Below are 20998 nucleotides of genomic sequence, written 5' to 3' on the forward strand. Positions count from 1 at the left end.
TTGTGTTTGTACACACTAATAAGTGTGAACAAACTTTTCCTACAATTTTAAGTGTGAAATTTGAATAACATTCAACATTTATAAATGTAACAAACTTATACATATTTATAAGTGTGAGGAATTTGACAAAAAGCTCACACTTTCTTACAAGTGTGTAGAAATATACGTGAACAATTGATAAATTTGTTGTAGTGACAGTCTTGTACTTCACAACACTGTAAAGCATGTTTGATTGTGTATATGTAAAAAATGGTTGTGTATATATCATCACCCAATCAATCACCCAATCAGTAACCATGAGTTGATTATCCTCATCTTTTTTTCCTCCTCAAAATCATCTTTTCAAGTGCACTTTTCCTAGGTTCCAGAGCACCAATTGCTTCAATGAAGAATATCGCCTGTATGCGAGTACAAACATTATTGGAGTATTCCTTATATCGTATTGACAACTACAACATTAATAGTCTATGAACCATATATATATATATATATATATATATATATATATATATATATATATATATATATATATATATATATATATATATATATATATATGGGCAGGATCAATGGGGAAGTAACCGTTCGGGAGGAAGCGGAGGGAAGCAAAAAAAAAAAAATTCGTTTTTTTGGAATTTTTTTTTCCGGCACCAAGGTCACACGAAAATATGAACATTTAGAAGAGACACTTCGTGATGAATGTTATTATTTAGGCGGGAAAACGATCGACAAAAATAAAATTCAAGATAATATTGTTCGTGAAGAATATGAACGTTTTTTTTCTTCATGTTTTGTGAAGTAAAATTTAGCCCGATTTAGAGTTTAGGGTTTAGGGTTTGGTGTTTTGGGTTTATTCCCTAAACCCAAAACACCAAACCCTAAACCCTAAACCCTAAACCCTAAACCCTAAACTCTAAACCGTTCGTGTTAAAAACTCAATCTAAATCCTAAATCTAAACCCTAAATCTAAACCCTAAACCCTAAATTTCTAAACCATAATATCTAAACCCTATAAACCCTAATATCTAAACCCTAATATCTAAACCCCAATAGCTAAAACCTCAATATACGCTCGAAAAATACGATAATTGTTATATATTACTTCTTCGAGCGTTTTTCCGCCAAAATAAAAATATTTATCACAAAGTGTCTCTACTAAATGTTCATATTTTCATCTCATCTATAATGTTCGTGAACAAAGTTTTTCCAAAAAACGAAAGAAAACAAAAAGTTTTTGCTTCCCCCTAATTGGTTACTTCCCTCTTGATCTTACCACTATATATATATATATGTATATATATATATATAAATATATATATATATATATATATATATATATTAAAACTAAATTATATATATATATATATGGGCATGATCAATGAGGAAGTAACCAATCGGGGGGAAGAAAAAAATTTTATTTTTTTTAGAATTTTTTTTTCCGGCATCAGGATCACACGAAAATATGAACATTTAGAAGAGACACTTTGTGATGAATGTTATTATTTAGGCGGGAAAATGATCGACAAAAATAACATTCAAGAAAATATTATTCGTGAAGAATATGAACGTTTTTTTTCTTCATGTTTTGTGAAGTAAAATTTAGCCCGATTTAGAGTTTAGGGTTTAGGGTTTAGGGTTTAGGGTTTAGGGTTTGGTGTTTTGGGTTTATTCCATAAACCCAAAACACCAAACCCTAAACCCTAAACCCTAAACTCTAAACCGTTCGTGTTAAAAACTCAATCTAAATCCTAAATCTAAACCCTAAATCTAAACCCTAAACCCTAAATTTCTAAACCCTAATATCTAAACCCTATAAACCCTAATATCTAAACCCTAATAGTTAAAACCTCAACATACGCTCGAAAAACACGATAATTGTTATATATTACTTCTTCGAGCGTTTTCCCGCCAAAATAAAAACATTTATCACAAAGTGTCTCTACTAAATGTTCATATTTTCATCTCATCTATAATGTTCGTGAACAAAGTTTTTTCAAAAAACGAAAAGAAAAAAAAGTTTTTACTTCCCCCCGCTTCCCCCCGATTGGTTACTTCCCTCTTAATCCTACCCATATATATATATATATATATATATATATATATATATATATATATATATATATATATATATATATATATATATATATATATATATATATATATATATATATATATATATATATATATATATATATCAAACGATCCCTAACAAGGCGCTAAGGGATAATTACAAGGGCATAGAAAGCCATAAGTTCCAATTGGAAACTAAATGACCTCTATTTTTAATCCAACGAAAAGAAAAAAAGTCTAATTACATCGAATAAACTACTTTTAGAACAAAATGAATCATGAAAAACAATGCCGTTTCTGAATCGCCATAGAGCCCATAAAGTAGTAATCGTAACAGCAACAATCCGATTCTTTAAGGTGACCGGTAAATTAACGCCTTCTAACCAAACCACGAACGACTCCCACGAAGATAAATGAGGCAAACCGTAACCGAGAAAAATCGAAATTTTATGCCAAAGATCACGCACTACATTGCAACCGAAAAAAAGATGATCCCTCGTCTCTATATCATCGTTACAAACCGGACAAACAATGGAATCAACATCTATTCCTTTTGCGGAAAGGTTCCTACGAACGAGAATACGATCTAAACGGAAACGCCACAAAGAAAATATTCACTTTACGAGGGATAAAACTGAACCACAAAGTACCAACCTGAGCAGAAGGGAGACGCCTTCGGTCGATAAGTAACCGAGAATGTTTAACAAAGAACATCCCGTCTTTACTCGAGCTACATGTCCATTCGTCATGTTTGTCAGCAAGCGTAGGGGAGCCCAACGATTCAATGAGTGCACTAAGAGATTGTTCATTTCTACCACCGACAAAATCTCTATTCCAATTAAACACCCACGAACCATTAACAACTTTAGAGGCAATAGATCCGTTTGGGTCGGAATCTAAATGGAAGAGCCTGTTAAAACGTGAGGCTAACGGCTCATTGCCTATCCATAAATCGTGCCAAAAACGGATGGACTCACCATTCCGGAGAGCCATTTTAAAAAAGTCATTCGGAAGAAGCCCATCTCTTAAACATGAAAGACAACAAGTGACGATATTGCTCTAAGTGCTACTACAAGTAGCCGAAGTTTTTTCAAACACGTAGCCATGAATCGATTTAATGATTTTAACCCATAAATCATTTGGTTTCAACGCTTAATACTAAACCATTTAGTGTTCAGCGCTTTTTTTTTTCTGGCCTCTTAATAACATATGGTGCTTTCAGAGCTACAATTCTCTCTTAACCATTAAACACCTAAACTTTATATAATTTTCTATTTGAATTATATCAAAATCATTTATTAAACAACTATATTGTAGTTTTTATTAATGTTAATAAGGTTATTTTACATCATTCATATTATTCGTTAAAAATTATTATCAAACAGGTTATTGTTATTAAGAAATAACATCATCATCATTCAGAACCTTTGAATTATTCAAATTATGAACCATTCAGCGCTTACTTGTTTAGTTTTGTCTAGTATGTTATATACTTATTAATACTCCACTTATCAAATATCAAAGACCCTGCAATTTTCAATCCATGGCCTTGGACACCTGCTAATTTTTCAATTATCTAGGCTTTACAATTTTAAAATTTTTAAATCTATATTCTACATGGCTGCATATCAAACAGACTAGTTGGTTGAAGTGCAACGCGGTCACTAAGTAATGTTGTAAAAAATTATTTGGTATAACTTGTTCTGTATTATATTTCCAGTGGGGTCGTTTTATGTTTCTTGTAATGGGTCTTCTCATTGTGGTATTTTATTTTTTTTTTATTTTTTTATTTTTTATTTTTTTGGCTAAAATAACGATAACATTAAAAAAATCTTTTACATCAATAGATGAAAAAGACTAACAAAAGATACAACGAGACAAAAGCGCTATAAGGCTCGGAGGCAGTGAACAACCCTAACACTCAACAAAGAGCAAAAGCTAACTAAACCCGAGCTTTAAGCAAACTGTATCGCAACCGACCCCGGGGTCTTCTCATTGTGGTATATGTATAGCTTATAATGAGTCAAATTAAGTATCGGATGAGGTTATTGTTATTTGGCGGGAGATGATAATTTCACACTCCATTTTACTTGTGCCATCATCAAATCATGGTTTTTTTCTCAAAATGTTCCTGAAAATTTTTAACAGTAATCTTTAAGAATTTTTTGTAAACTTATCATTAAGGGCTTTTTAGTAATTTTTTGTATGCTTTAATCTTTTTATTGGTAATGCATAACTAAGAAAATGCAAGTCATCGTTGATAGGAGCAGTTTAACAAGCTTTACCAGTCAAAGTCAACATAATATTATTGTGTTATCATCATTGATATGAGCACTTTGTCACCTCCAACAGTACTATCGATGTGAGATCCAACTATCGTGTAGCTTCAGTGAAGATAAAAAAAGTAATTCATTAAAATGGTATATGCATAAGGTATTTATAGAGACCCAACTATCGTGTAGCTTCGTTGCAGCTCAAAGAAAGTGGGAGCATCAAATACTTGCATTACTTCAGTTTTTTGTATTTTAGACAATGGTATTTAATCCTTAACATGGGTTAGTCTTGCTTGTGATATTTACAGTTCTCAATAAATAACTTATTCATTTTGTGCGTGTCGTAAAGTTTGTTTCTGAATTTGCTTAGTGACGGTCATTCTGTATGTTGTCTTCTCGATAGTATACACTTGAGGTGATGCCAACAACAACAGGAATAGACATGGTCGATCAGCTTCTCAAGCTCTACGGAGAAAATTACTCATCAAACATCATGAATTTAGATGTGTATACGAAAGGTATGTGCGTTTTAAGTTTTTTCGTCCTTTTTGAAATGATTTAGCTCCTCACCCCATTAACTTTTGCATTTGATATTAATAATATTTTGACGATTATGGTTTGAAACAGGTACTATCAATGTTTGGATTTCATGTTTTGAAATGATTTAGCTTCTCACCCCATTACTTGTTTTTGGCCACAGGTGGTTGTTTCGTTGATTTTATACTGCGGTTTGGAAGTCAAACACTTAATATCGCGGGTTTGGTATGGCAAGCAGGTAATATCCATTTTGTTTGTAATTCTATTCATCTAGATTATAATGTTGAATGTTGATTGAGATTCGATTTGGTTTTGCTACAAATATCCGATTTTGTTGAGTTGTTTTCGTCCTAAGGTCGTTATAGATGGCCATTAACTTTTTATGATACTTTTTTCAGGTTGTAGGTTTAGTGTTTGTGTTTGTAAAATCGGGTTGATTCATACTTCATCTCCATATATTTGTTTTTTCATGATACCAACAACTTTCGACAAAATGTGTAGCGAGATTATGTCTTTTAATTGCCACCCATATGATGCGCGCCAAATGTTTGATAAAATTGTAGTTGAAAAGTGTCTTACAACAAGAAGCAGTATTGTTTGATATTAGCTATTTAGTATGCTAATTAAGAATAGGCGACTATTGCACTACACATTGCTTGCACTAATTACCCGAATGGTTATCGTATAGTTGATGTAATTACAAAGGTATGATCAATTTTAGGTGTTAATAAAGTGGCATATACGTCTTCTTTTCTTTCATATAAAGATTATATCGTGTGCAAATGCAGCTAGATATGATGAATAAATGAACAATATATTCAGTATCTTCATTAGTTTGTTTATATATATATATATATATATATATATATATATATATATATATATATATATATATATATATATATATATATATTTATTTATTTATTTATTTTTATTTTTATTTTTATTTTTATTTTTATTTTTATTTTTTTGTGAAAGGCAAGGTTAGTTGTTAGTTGTTAGACTCGAACCTGGGTCACTCTCGAATCCATGAAACATGGATACCAATGAAGCAAGGCCTCATTGTCATATAAAGATATACTTCCTTATCAATGTTTTCTTAATCAATGTTTACCTGTTATTGCTGAGAACAATTATGAAAATGTATTATTAAGATGAGCTGACGTTTTCCTGTTAGTTTTATGTATCATAACCTTACATTGATATTATCATTCTTTGTTTAGGGTTTCAAATCGCATTAAAGGAAGGAATTTTGATTGGTTTTGTGTTCAGTTTAAATGTTTAATTTCATATTAAGAATTAAGATGTACATGTCTTTGATTTTAAACGACTGATTGCAAATTCTTACATTGTTTCATATCGCATTACTTAACAAGAACTTTGATTCTTCTCGATTACTTGCAGGTTTTGTTTTATGTTTCATTCGTATCCAGGATATGCCTTTGATTTTTTATTAGATGGTAATCGATTAAAGTATTAAGTATTGCACTTCAACTGTTTGTGCTTATGTCTATGATTTTATACATTTCGTGCCATTTAATTGTTGCATTTCATTCGCTACAGCTTCTATGTATTTAATACTCAGACAATGCGAAAGGTACACCAATAAAACTTAAGAAATATGTGTGGCTCAACAATAGCCTAGAATTACTGCAAAAGGTATGTAATTCTTACGAATATATGACGTCACTAATACTAACGGGTTGTTTCCAGCTGCTTGTAATGCGTTCCTCTTATTTCAGGTACTTATATTTGGCTCTTTAAAAACATTACAACTTCAGCCTTGATGATCTTGATGTCGTTGCAAATGGTTACCCGTGTTTTCAAAGTTACGTGAGGGACGTATGCGGTAAGGTCCCTTTACGGTAAGGTCCCTTTATGTAAGAGCGATACATTATGTTAAATGTGGCAATTTTTAACCCATGTACATATAAAAATATAAAATGCGCTAAATAGTTTATGCTGGTATCTCAAATGGGTCAATCTAATCGATCTAACTAGAAAGGAAACATTTAAAACAGTTTTGCAAGTCACCGAAAGTATATTCATATGTTTAAAACCCATTAGATTATTTTATCAAAGAAATTTATTTTTATTGTTAATTTTATGAATCAAATCTTCACCGCATATCTAACACATTAACTAATTATAAAACTAAACGGACAATGGAGAGAGAGAGAGAAAACAAAGAGAGGGAGAGAGAAAACGAAAAGGGGTGGGAAACTGTAACAAAGAAACGAAACAAATCTAGGGCAAATGGAGAGCATTCGGTTGCAGGCGAGCAAGGGGAGTACAACGGTAACGGGTTTCAGGGTCGGCTAGGTAGACCAAACAATCCAAGAGTGATGTCGTTCATGATTTTCAACTTCACGGAATCGTGGATTGTACCGGATTTCTGGAAGTTTTTCAAACCACAAGGGGGAATAAGAGATGTATTCATCCCTAAAAAACGTCTAAGAAACGGGCAAAGATTTGCATTCATACGTTTTGAAGGGGTACATGATGAGACATTTTTCCTACGAAGACTCAACAACTTGACAATCGATGAGTGGCATTTAAGAGCTTACAAGGCATTCGACAGAAACATTGATGGAAAAGAAAAGGTGAAGAGTAATTCAGCTCCGACAAGAAACAACAACCCAAAAACGCAGGCAAACTTCAACACTTTCACTGATAATAGAGGTTACAATGAAGTGGCAGGGATGAGATGTAGTGACCCGAACTTTTCCATGTTTATATATATTAATTGAGATTGATGTTTACATGATTAAATGTTTCCAACATGTTAAGCAATCAAACTTGTTAAGACTTGATTAATTGAAATAGGTTTCATATAGACAATTGACCACCCAAGTTGACCGGTGATTCACGAACGTTAAAACTTGTAAAAAAAAACTATATGATGACATATATATGGTTATATATATAGTTAACATGATATTATGATAAGTAAACATACCATTAATTATATTAACAATGAACTACATATGTAAAAACAAGACTACTAACTTAATGATTTTGAAACGAGACATATATGTAACGTTTATCGTTGTAACGACATTTAATGTATATATATCATATTAAGAGATATTCGTACATCATAATATCATGATAATATAATAATTTAAAATCTCTTTTGATATTATAAACATTGGGTTAACAACATTTAACAAGATCGTTAACCTAAAGGTTTCAAAACAACACTTACATGTAACGACTAACGATGACTTAACGACTCAGTTAAAATGTATATACATGTAGTGTTTTAATATGTATTTATACACTTTTGAAAGACTTCAATACACTTATCAAAATACTTCTACTTAACAAAAATGCTTACAATTACATTCTCGTTCAGTTTCATCAACAATTCTACTCGTATGCACCCGTATTCGTACTCGTACAATACACAGCTTTTAGATGTATGTACTATTGGTATATACACTCCAATGATCAGCTCTTAGCAGCCCATGTGAGTCACCTAACACATGTGGGAACCATCATTTGGCAACTAGCATGAAATATCTCATAAGATTACAAAAATATGAGTAATCATTCATGACTTATTTACATGAAAACAAAATTACATATCCTTTATATCTAATCCATACACCAACGACCAAAAACACCTACAAACACTTTCATTCTTCAATTTTCTTCATCTAATTGAACTCTCTCAAGTTCTATCTTCAAGTTCTAAGTGTTCTTCATAAATTCCAAAAGTTCTAGTTTCATAAAATCAAGAATACTTTCAAGTTTGCTAGCTCACTTCCAATCTTGTAAGGTGATCATCCAACCTCAAGAAATCTTTGTTTCTTACAGTAGGTTATCATTCTAATACAAGGTAATAATCATATTCAAACTTTGGTTCAATTTCTATAACTATAACAATCTTATTTCAAGTGATGATCTTACTTGAACTTGTTTTCGTGTCATGATTTTGCTTCAAGAACTTTGAGCCATCCAAGGATCCATTGAAGCTAGATCCATTTTTCTCTTTTCCAGTAGGTTCATCCAAGGAACTTAAGGTAGTAATGATGTTCATAACATCATTCGATTCATACATATAAAGCTATCTTATTCGAAGGTTTAAACTTGTAATCACTAGAACATAGTTTAGTTAATTCTAAACTTGTTCGCAAACAAAAGTTAATCCTTCTAACTTGACTTTTAAAATCAACTAAACACATGTTCTATATCTATATGATATGCTAACTTAATGATTTAAAACCTGGAAACACGAAAAACACCGTAAAACCGGATTTACGCCGTCGTAGTAACACCGCGGGCTGTTTTGGGTTAGTTAATTAAAAACTATGATAAACTTTGATTTAAAAGTTGTTATTCTGAGAAAATGATTTTTATTATGAACATGAAACTATATCCAAAAATTATGGTTAAACTCAAAGTGGAAGTATGTTTTCTAAAATGGTCATCTAGACGTCGTTCTTTCGACTGAAATGACTACCTTTACAAAAACGACTTGTAACTTATTTTTCCGACTAGAAACCTATATTTTTTTTGTTTAGATTCATAAAATAGAGTTCAATATGAAACCATAGCAATTTGATTCACTCAAAACGGATTTAAAATGAAGAAGTTATGGGTAAAACAAGATTGGATAATTTTTCTCATTTTAGCTACATGAAAATTGGTAACAAATCTATTCCAACCATAACTTAATCAACTTGTATTATATATTATGTAATCTTGAGATACCATGGACACGTATACAATGTTTCGACCTATCATGTCGACACATCTATATATATTTCGGAACAACCATAGACACTCTATATGTGAATGTTGGAGTTAGCTATACAGGGTTGAGGTTGATTCCAAAATATATATAGTTTGAGTTGTGATCAATACTGAGATACGTATACAATGGGTCATGGATTGATTCAAGATAATATTTATCGATTTATTTCTGTACATCTAACTGTGGACAACTAGTTGTAGGTTACTAACGAGGACAGCTGACTTAATAAACTTAAAACATCAAAATATATTAAAAGTGTTGTAAATATATTTTGAACATACTTTGATATATATGTATATATTGTTATAGGTTCGTGAATCTACCAGTGGCCAAGTCTTACTTCCCGACGAAGTAAAAATCTGTGAAAGTGAGTTATAGTCCCACTTTTAAAATCTAATATTTTTGGGATGAGAATACATGCAGGTTTTATAAATGATTTACAAAATAGACACAAGTACGTGAAACTACATTCTATGGTTGAATTATCGAAATCGAATATGCCCCTTTTTATTAAGTCTGGTAATCTAAGAATTAGGGAACAGACACCCTAATTGACGCGAATCCTAAAGATAGATCTATTGGGCCTAACAAACCCCATCCAAAGTACCGGATGCTTTAGTACTTCGAAATTTATATCATATCCGAAGGGTGTCCCGGAATGATGGGGATATTCTTATATATGCATCTTGTTATTGTCGGTTACCAGGTGTTCACCATATGAATGATTTTTATCTCTATGTATGGGATGTGTATTGAAATATGAAATCTTGTGGTCTATTGTTACGATTTGATATATATAGGTTAAACCTATAACTCACCAACATTTTTGTTGACGTTTTAAGCATGTTTATTCTCAGGTGATTATTAAGAGCTTCCGCTGTCGCATACTTAAATAAGGACAAGATTTGGAGTCCATGCTTGTATGATATTATGTAAAAACTGCATTCAAGAAACTTATTTTGTTGTAACATATTTGTATTGTAAACCATTATGTAATGGTCGTGTGTAAACAGGATATTTTAGATTATCATTATTTGATAATCTACATAAAGCTTTTTAAACCTTTATTGATGAAATAAAGGTTATGGTTTGTTTAAAAATGAATGCAGTCTTTGAAAAACGTCGCATATAGAGGTCAAAACCTCGCAACGAAATCAATTAATATGGAACGTTTTTAATCAATAAGAACGGGACATTTCAGTTGGTATCAGAGCGTTGGTCTTAGAGAACCAGAAAATTTGCATTAGTGTGTCTTATCGAGTTTGTTAGGATGCATTAGTGAGTCTGGACTTCGACCGTGTTTTCTTTAAAAATGATTGCTTAACATTTTTGTTGGAAACTATATATTTTTAACATATGAATATTATGTGATATATTAATCTCTTAACGTGTTTGATATTATGTGATAGATGTCTACCTCTAGAACAAGTCCCATTGACTCACCTAATAATAATGAAGAGTCAAATGTAAATTGGAATGATTTGTGGACTGATTCACAAGTTCCCGAAGAGGAACCGGAAGAAGAGTCGGAACCGGAAGAAGAATCGGAACCGGATGAAGAAATAGAACCGGTGGGGGAAATAATAAAACGGTTAAGTAAAAGAAAATCCTCAACCAACCGACCAAAGTTAATTATGGTCAATGGTGTTTCCGCCAAGGAAGCAAAATATTGGGAGGATTACCAATTCTCCGATGAATCGGATTCCGACGAGAATTCCGATGATGTTATAGAAATTACCCCAACTGAATTTAAAAAGGCAAAAGAAAATAATAAGGGAAAGGGCATAAAAATAGAGAAATCTAATTCCAACCCCGATGAACTTTATATGTATCGTCAACCCCCGAAGTCCTTAAGTTGTAACAATGACCCGGGAACCTCTAAACCACCAGGTTTTTCTAAACCAATGTGGACAACGACGGCTCGTATTAGGGGAACATCATATATCCCTAGAAACTTGGCAAAACGAACCAAAACCGAAGAAGAAGAAACGAGCGAGTCGGAATAAGATAGTTGTATTCGTGTGGTGTAATATATGGAATATAGTGTTCTTATGCTTTATGATATATGTAAAAATTGCTTGTATTAATAAGTATTTTTTTTATGAATCTAACTCTTGTCTATTTTACAGTTTAAAAACACACAATGGATAGACAACCCAATATTTTAAGAGACCTACCCGGAGACATGATTGATGAAATCTTGTCTAGAGTCGGCCAGAATTCTTCGGCACAACTATTTAAGGCGAGATCAGTTTGTAAGACATTCGAAGAACGTTCCAAGAATGTCTTGGTTTATAAGAGACTTTCGTTTGAAAGATGGGGGATATCACATTGGGAAACCCATAAGTTACGATGTGTTTACTTTGACGCATATATTGCGGGGAACCCAAATGCTATTTTACGCAACGGGTTAAGAAATAATTTTGACTCAATATATCCGAATATTGGACTTCGTGATTTAGAAAAAGCGGCTAACATGCAACATAAAGAAGCATGTTATGCTTACGGATTAGTAATGTTCGCTTCTCACCAAAGTGAGAACAAGAACATCGGGCTACAACTATTAAACAAAACGTTTCCACAAGTGACGGAGTCGGTAATTGGGGTAAGAAATGAGGTTTTTAGATTATTACGGGACTGTTGGACATTACGTAACCCTCGTCCCTTTGATGACGTTACAACACGCTGTCTTATCAACGGCCATAACGGTTATGTTGCACAAGACCAAGGATGGGAAGTAGTCCTAGTAAAACCAGAATGCATGACTTGTTTCTGGACGTATGAATTACGTGTCTTTATTGCCTTTGCTGAACGACTTGTGTACTAGCTAGAATTGTCTTCACAACTATCTTGTATCAAAGTTATTGTGTGCTATATTTCATGCTTTATGTAAAATAAGCGGTATTGTAAGTTTGTAAAATATTGTATAAAAGTTTGAACGCGAAATATTATTATAATCAGTTTTTCATATAGAATTGTAGTAGTTGAATTGTATATTAGCTACTAAGTATGAACTTAACGGGTAGGTACTACCCGAATTTAAACTTATAAAACGCTAATATGAAGAAAAAGCTTTTATAAATGAGTTCATATTATGCTACGAAATACTATTAACTACTCTTAATATTCTGTATGATTAACTTGTTCCATTTAACTATTTTGAAGGAAATGGCACCGACTACTCGACACACCGTGAATATGAATGAAGAGGAATTCCGTACTTTTCTAGCTTCAAACATAGCCGCAGTACAGGCTGCGCTACATACCAACAATAACCTTGGATCTAGCAGTACAGGAAATTGTGTAGGATGCACCTACAAAGAATTCACTGCCTGCAAACCTTTGGAATTTGATGGAACCGAAGGACCGATCGGATTGAAACGGTGGACCGAGAAGGTTGAATCGGTGTTTGCCATAAGTAAGTGTACTGAAGAGGACAAAGTGAAGTACGCTACGCATACCTTCACAGGTTCTGCGTTAACATGGTGGAATACCTATCTAGAGCAAGTGGGACAAGATGATGCGTACGCACTACCGTGGTCAGCATTCAAGCACTTGATGAACGAGAAGTACCGTCCCAGAACCGAGGTCAATAAGCTCAAGACAGAACTTAGAGGGTTACGAACCCAAGGATTTGACATTACCACGTACGAAAGACGATTCACAGAATTGTGCCTATTGTGTCCGGGAGCATTCGAAGATGATGAAGAGAAGATCGACGCGTTTGTGAAAGGATTACCGGAAAGAATCCAAGAAGATATAAGTTCACACGAGCCCGCCTCCATACAACAGGCATGTAGAATGGCTCACAAACTAGTGAACCAGATTGAAGAAAGAATTAAAGAACAGACTACTGAAGAGGCCAATGTGAAGCAAGTCAAAAGAAAGTGGGAGGAAAACGGTGATAAGAATCACCAATACAACAACAACAGCAATTACAACAATAATCGCAACAATTATCCCAACAATCGCAACATCAATCGCAACTACAACAAACGGCCCAACAACAACAACAACAACAACAGCAACTACAACAATCATCCCAACAACAATAATAACCGCAACAACAACAACAATTAGAAGCAACTATGCCAAAGGTGTGAAAAGAATCACTCGGGGTTCTGCACCAAATTTTGCAACAAGTGTAAAAGAAATGGTCATAGCGCGGCGAAGTGTGAGGTCTACGGACCAGGGGTTAATAGAACGAAAGGAACAAATGGTGTCGGAACGAGTAATGGCGGAGCAAGTAGTGTCGGAGCAAGTTATGCCAACGTAGTTTGTTATAAATGTGGAAAACCAGGCCACATTATTAGAAATTGCCCGAACCAGGAGAACACGAATGGACAAGGCCGTGGAAGAGTTTTCAATATTAATGCGGTAGAGGCACAGGAAGACCCGGAGCTTGTTACGGGTACGTTTCTTATTGACAATAAATCTGCTTACGTTTTATTTGATTCGGGTGCGGATAGAAGCTATATGAGTAGAGATTTTTGTGCTAAATTAAGTTGTCCATTGACGCCTTTGGATAGTAAATTTTTACTCGAATTAGCAAATGGTAAATTAATTTCAGCAGATAATATATGTCGGAATCGAGAAATTAAACTGGTTAGCGAAACATTTAAGATTGATTTGATACCAGTAGAGTTAGGGAGTTTTGATGTGATAATCGGTATGGACTGGTTGAAAGAAGTGAAAGCGGAGATTGTTTGTTACAAAAATGCAATTCGCATTATACGAGAAAAAGGAAAACCCTTAATGGTGTACGGAGAAAAGGGCAACACGAAGCTACATCTTATTAGTAATTTGAAGGCACAAAAACTAATAAGAAAAGGTTGCTATGCTGTTCTAGCACACGTCGAGAAAGTACAAACTGAAGAAAAGAGCATCAATGATGTTCCCATTGCAAAAGAATTTTCCGATGTATTTCCGAAAGAATTACCGGGATTACCCCCACATCGATCCGTTGAATTTCAAATAGATCTTGTACCAGGAGCTGCACCAATAGCTCGTGCTCCTTACAGACTCGCACCCAACGAGATGAAAGAACTGCAAAGCCAATTACAAGAACTTTTAGAGCGTGGTTTCATTCGACCAAGCACATCACCGTGGGGAGCTCCTGTTTTGTTTGTCAAGAAGAAAGATGGTACATTCAGGTTGTGTATCGACTACCGAGAGTTGAACAAACTTACCATCAAGAACCGCTACCCACTACCGAGAATCGACGACTTATTTGATCAACTACAAGGCTCGTCTATTTATTCAAAGATTGACTTACGTTCCGGGTATCATCAAATGCGGGTGAAAGAAGATGATATTCCAAAGACTGCTTTCAGAACACGTTACGGTCATTACGAGTTTATGGTCATGCCGTTTGGTTTAACTAATGCACCAGCTGTGTTCATGGACCTTATGAACCGAGTGTGTGGACCATACCTTGACAAGTTTGTCATTGTTTTCATTGATGACATACTTATTTACTCAAAGAATGACCAAGAACACGGTGAACATTTGAGAAAGGTGTTAGAAGTATTGAGGAAGGAAGAATTGTACGCTAAGTTTTCAAAGTGTGCATTTTGGTTGGAAGAAGTTCAATTCCTCGGTCACATAGTGAACAAAGAAGGTATTAAGGTGGATCCGGCAAAGATAGAAACTGTTGAAAAGTGGGAAACCCCGAAAACTCCGAAACACATACGCCAGTTTTTAGGACTAGCTGGTTACTACAGAAGGTTCATCCAAGACTTTTCCAGAATAGCAAAACCCTTGACTGCATTAACGCATAAAGGGAAGAAATTTGAATGGAATGATGAACAAGAGAAAGCGTTTCAGTTATTGAAGAAAAAGCTAACTACGGCACCTATATTGTCATTGCCTGAAGGGAATGATGATTTTGTGATTTATTGTGACGCATCAAAGCAAGGTCTCGGTTGTGTATTAATGCAACGAATGAAGGTGATTGCTTATGCGTCTAGACAATTGAAGATTCACGAACAAAATTATACGACGCATGATTTGGAATTAGGCGCGGTTGTTTTTGCATTAAAGACTTGGAGGCACTACTTATATGGGGTCAAAAGTATTATATATACCGACCACAAAAGTCTTCAACACATATTTAATCAGAAACAACTGAATATGAGGCAGCGTAGGTGGATTGAATTATTGAATGATTACGATTTTGAGATTCGTTACCACCCAGGGAAGGCAAATGTGGTAGCCGATGCCTTGAGCAGGAAGGATAGAGAACCCATTCGAGTAAAATCTATGAATATAATGATTCATAATAACATTACTACTCAAATAAAGGAGGCGCAACAAGGAGTTTTAAAAGAGGGAAATTTAAAGGATGAAATACCCAAAGGATCGGAGAAGCATCTTAATATTCGGGAAGACGGAACCCGGTATAGGGCTGAAAGGATTTGGGTACCAAAATTTGGAGATATGAGAGAAATGGTACTTAGAGAAGCTCATAAAACCAGATACTCAATACATCCTGGAACGGGGAAGATGTACAAGGATCTCAAGAAACATTTTTGGTGGCCGGGTATGAAAGCCGATGTTGCTAAATACGTAGGAGAATGTTTGACGTGTTTTAAGGTCAAAGCTGAGCATCAGAAACCATCAGGTCTACTTCAACAACCCGAAATTCCGGAATGGAAATGGGAAAACATTACCATGGATTTCATCACTAAATTGCCAAGGACTGCAAGTGGTTTTGATACTATTTGGGTAATAGTTGATCGTCTCACCAAATCAGCACACTTCCTACCAATAAGAGAAGATGACAAGATGGAGAAGTTAGCACGACTGTATTTGAAGGAAGTCGTCTCCAGACATGGAATACCAATCTCTATTATCTCTGATAGGGATGGCAGATTTATTTCAAGATTCTGGCAGACATTACAGCAAGCATTAGGAACTCGTCTAGACATGAGTACTGCCTATCATCCACAAACTGATGGGCAGAGCGAAAGGACGATACAAACGCTTGAAGACATGCTACGAGCATGTGTTATTGATTTCGGAAACAGTTGGGATCGACATCTACCGTTAGCAGAATTTTCCTACAACAACAGCTACCATTCAAGCATTGAGATGGCGCCGTTTGAAGCACTTTATGGTAGAAAGTGCAGGTCTCCGATTTGTTGGAGTGAGGTGGGGGATAGACAGATTACGGGTCCGGAGATTATACAAGAAACTACCGAGAAGATCATCCAAATTCAACAACGGTTGAAAACCGCCCAAAGTCGACAAAAGAGCTACGCTGACATTAAAAGAAAAGATATAGAATTTGAAATTGGAGAGATGGTCATGCTTAAAGTTTCACCTTGGAAAGGCGTTGTTCGATTTGGTAAACGAGGGAAATTAAATCCAAGGTATATTGGACCATTCAAGATTATTGATCGTGTCGGACCAGTAGCTTACCGACTTGAGTTACCTCAACAACTCGCGGCTGTACATAACACTTTCCACGTCTCGAATTTGAAGAAATGTTTTGCTAAAGAAGATCTCACTATTCCGTTAGATGAAATCCAAATCAACGAAAAACTCCAATTCATCGAAGAACCCGTCGAAATAATGGATCGTGAGGTTAAAAGACTTAAGCAAAACAAGATACCAATTGTTAAGGTTCGATGGAATGCTCGTAGAGGACCCGAGTTCACCTGGGAGCGTGAAGATCAGATGAAGAAGAAATACCCGCATCTATTTCCAGAAGATTCGTCAACACCTTCAACAGCTTAAAATTTCGGGACGAAATTTATTTAACGGGTAGGTACTGTAGTGACCCGAACTTTTCCATGTTTATATATATTAATTGAGATTGATGTTTACATGATTAAATGTTTCCAACATGTTAAGCAATCAAACTTGTTAAGACTTGATTAATTGAAATAGGTTTCATATAGACAATTGACCACCCAAGTTGACCGGTGATTCACGAACGTTAAAACTTGTAAAAAAAAACTATATGATGACATATATATGGTTATATATATAGTTAACATGATATTATGATAAGTAAACATACCATTAATTATATTAACAATGAACTACATATGTAAAAACAAGACTACTAACTTAATGATTTTGAAACGAGACATATATGTAACGTTTATCGTTGTAACGACATTTAATGTATATATATCATATTAAGAGATATTCGTACATCATAATATCATGATAATATAATAATTTAAAATCTCTTTTGATATTATAAACATTGGGTTAACAACATTTAACAAGATCGTTAACCTAAAGGTTTCAAAACAACACTTACATGTAACGACTAACGATGACTTAACGACTCAGTTAAAATGTATATACATGTAGTGTTTTAATATGTATTTATACACTTTTGAAAGACTTCAATACACTTATCAAAATACTTCTACTTAACAAAAATGCTTACAATTACATTCTCGTTCAGTTTCATCAACAATTCTACTCGTATGCACCCGTATTCGTACTCGTACAATACACAGCTTTTAGATGTATGTACTATTGGTATATACACTCCAATGATCAGCTCTTAGCAGCCCATGTGAGTCACCTAACACATGTGGGAACCATCATTTGGCAACTAGCATGAAATATCTCATAAGATTACAAAAATATGAGTAATCATTCATGACTTATTTACATGAAAACAAAATTACATATCCTTTATATCTAATCCATACACCAACGACCAAAAACACCTACAAACACTTTCATTCTTCAATTTTCTTCATCTAATTGAACTCTCTCAAGTTCTATCTTCAAGTTCTAAGTGTTCTTCATAAATTCCAAAAGTTCTAGTTTCATAAAATCAAGAATACTTTCAAGTTTGCTAGCTCACTTCCAATCTTGTAAGGTGATCATCCAACCTCAAGAAATCTTTGTTTCTTACAGTAGGTTATCATTCTAATACAAGGTAATAATCATATTCAAACTTTGGTTCAATTTCTATAACTATAACAATCTTATTTCAAGTGATGATCTTACTTGAACTTGTTTTCGTGTCATGATTTTGCTTCAAGAACTTTGAGCCATCCAAGGATCCATTGAAGCTAGATCCATTTTTCTCTTTTCCAGTAGGTTCATCCAAGTAACTTAAGGTAGTAATGATGTTCATAACATCATTCGATTCATACATATAAAGCTATCTTATTCGAAGGTTTAAACTTGTAATCACTAGAACATAGTTTAGTTAATTCTAAACTTGTTCGCAAACAAAAGTTAATCCTTCTAACTTGACTTTTAAAATCAACTAAACACATGTTCTATATCTATATGATATGCTAACTTAATGATTTAAAACCTGGAAACACGAAAAACACCGTAAAACCGGATTTACGCCGTCGTAGTAACACCGCGGGCTGTTTTGGGTTAGTTAATTAAAAACTATGATAAACTTTGATTTAAAAGTTGTTATTCTGAGAAAATGATTTTTATTATGAACATGAAACTATATCCAAAAATTATGGTTAAACTCAAAGTGGAAGTATGTTTTCTAAAATGGTCATCTAGACGTCGTTCTTTCGACTGAAATGACTACCTTTACAAAAACGACTTGTAACTTATTTTTCCGACTAGAAACCTATATTTTTTTGGTTTAGATTCATAAAATATAGTTCAATATGAAACCATAGCAATTTGATTCACTCAAAACGGATTTAAAATGAAGAAGTTATGGGTAAAACAAGATTGGATAATTTTTCTCATTTTAGCTACATGAAAATTGGTAACAAATCTATTCCAACCATAACTTAATCAACTTGTATTATATATTATGTAATCTTGAGATACCATGGACACGTATACAATGTTTCGACCTATCATGTCGACACATCTATATATATTTCGGAACAACCATAGACACTCTATATGTGAATGTTGGAGTTAGCTATACAGGGTTGAGGTTGATTCCAAAATATATATAGTTTGAGTTGTGATCAATACTGAGATACGTATACAATGGGTCGTGGATTGATTCAAGATAATATTTATCGATTTATTTCTGTACATCTAACTGTGGACAACTAGTTGTAGGTTACTAACGAGGACAGCTGACTTAATAAACTTAAAACATCAAAATATATTAAAAGTGTTGTAAATATATTTTGAACATACTTTGATATATATGTATATATTGTTATAGGTTCGTGAATCTACCAGTGGCCAAGTCTTACTTCCCGACGAAGTAAAAATCTGTGAAAGTGAGTTATAGTCCCACTTTTAAAATCTAATATTTTTGGGATGAGAATACATGCAGGTTTTATAAATGATTTACAAAATAGACACAAGTACGTGAAACTACATTCTATGGTTGAATTATCGAAATCGAATATGCCCCTTTTTATTAAGTCTGGTAATCTAAGAATTAGGGAACAGACACCCTAATTGACGCGAATCCTAAAGATAGATCTATTGGGCCTAACAAACCCCATCCAAAGTACCGGATGCTTTAGTACTTCGAAATTTATATCATATCCGAAGGGTGTCCCGGAATGATGGGGATATTCTTATATATGCATCTTGTTATTGTCGGTTACCAGGTGTTCACCATATGAATGATTTTTATCTCTATGTATGGGATGTGTATTGAAATATGAAATCTTGTGGTCTATTGTTACGATTTGATATATATAGGTTAAACCTATAACTCACCAACATTTTTGTTGACGTTTTAAGCATGTTTATTCTCAGGTGATTATTAAGAGCTTCCGCTGTCGCATACTTAAATAAGGACAAGATTTGGAGTCCATGCTTGTATGATATTATGTAAAAACTGCATTCAAGAAACTTATTTTGTTGTAACATATTTGTATTGTAAACCATTATGTAATGGTCGTGTGTAAACAGGATATTTTAGATTATCATTATTTGATAATCTACATAAAGCTTTTTAAACCTTTATTGATGAAATAAAGGTTATGGTTTGTTTAAAAATGAATGCAGTCTTTGAAAAACGTCGCATATAGAGGTCAAAACCTCGCAACGAAATCAATTAATATGGAACGTTTTTAATCAATAAGAACGGGACATTTCATGAGATGGGTTAGGAAAGATAACCAAAATGAAGAATTCCCTCCATTACCAAAACACAAACCTGAAATAAGGGGAGAAACTGAACGTGTGGTCATCATAGAAGATGATGAAGACAACACAGTGTGCCTTAAAAACGCGATAATACGAGAGGCAAAGAATCTAGAGGTACTATCTCAACTCAGGTCAATATGTGACATCGAAGGACTACGTAACATCGACATTAAATTCATCGGGGGTTTGGAGGTTATGTTGATGTGTGGATCCGAAGAGCTAGCAAAGAAACTACTTTAAGATGAAGAGCATGGGATTAGAAAATGGATCTTGGATT

The 20998-nt window shown here is 33.9% G+C and overlaps 1 protein-coding gene across 1 annotated transcript; it reads right to left on the minus strand.

The window, feature by feature from the left end:
* Positions 1-311: 311 nt before the first annotated feature.
* Positions 312-3063, minus strand: LOC139843395 (uncharacterized). Its single transcript, XM_071833467.1, has 3 exons — positions 2646-3063; positions 2316-2536; positions 312-398 (listed from the first exon to the last, which is right to left on the minus strand). Exons 1-3 carry the CDS (start codon positions 3061-3063, stop codon positions 312-314), a joined length of 726 nt encoding a protein of 241 aa, XP_071689568.1.
* Between the last annotated feature and the right edge of the window lie 17935 nt (positions 3064-20998).

This window comes from Rutidosis leptorrhynchoides, chromosome 1, assembly GCF_046630445.1.
Source record: "Rutidosis leptorrhynchoides isolate AG116_Rl617_1_P2 chromosome 1, CSIRO_AGI_Rlap_v1, whole genome shotgun sequence".
NCBI lineage: Eukaryota > Viridiplantae > Streptophyta > Magnoliopsida > Asterales > Asteraceae > Rutidosis > Rutidosis leptorrhynchoides.

Excerpts from the sequence above, each read along its gene's own strand:
- LOC139843395 (XM_071833467.1), bottom strand. The coding sequence starts at position 3,063 with ATGGCTCTCCGGAATGGTGAGTCCATCCGTTTTTGGCACGATTTATGG. Across the intron at positions 2,537-2,645 it reads TCCGTTTAGATCGTATTCTC|TGCGTGATCTTTGGCATAAA; the intron begins GTTCGTAGGAAC and ends GTTGCAATGTAG. Across the intron at positions 399-2,315 it reads CTAAAAGTAGTTTATTCGAT|GCGATATTCTTCATTGAAGC; the intron begins GTAATTAGACTT and ends ACTCGCATACAG.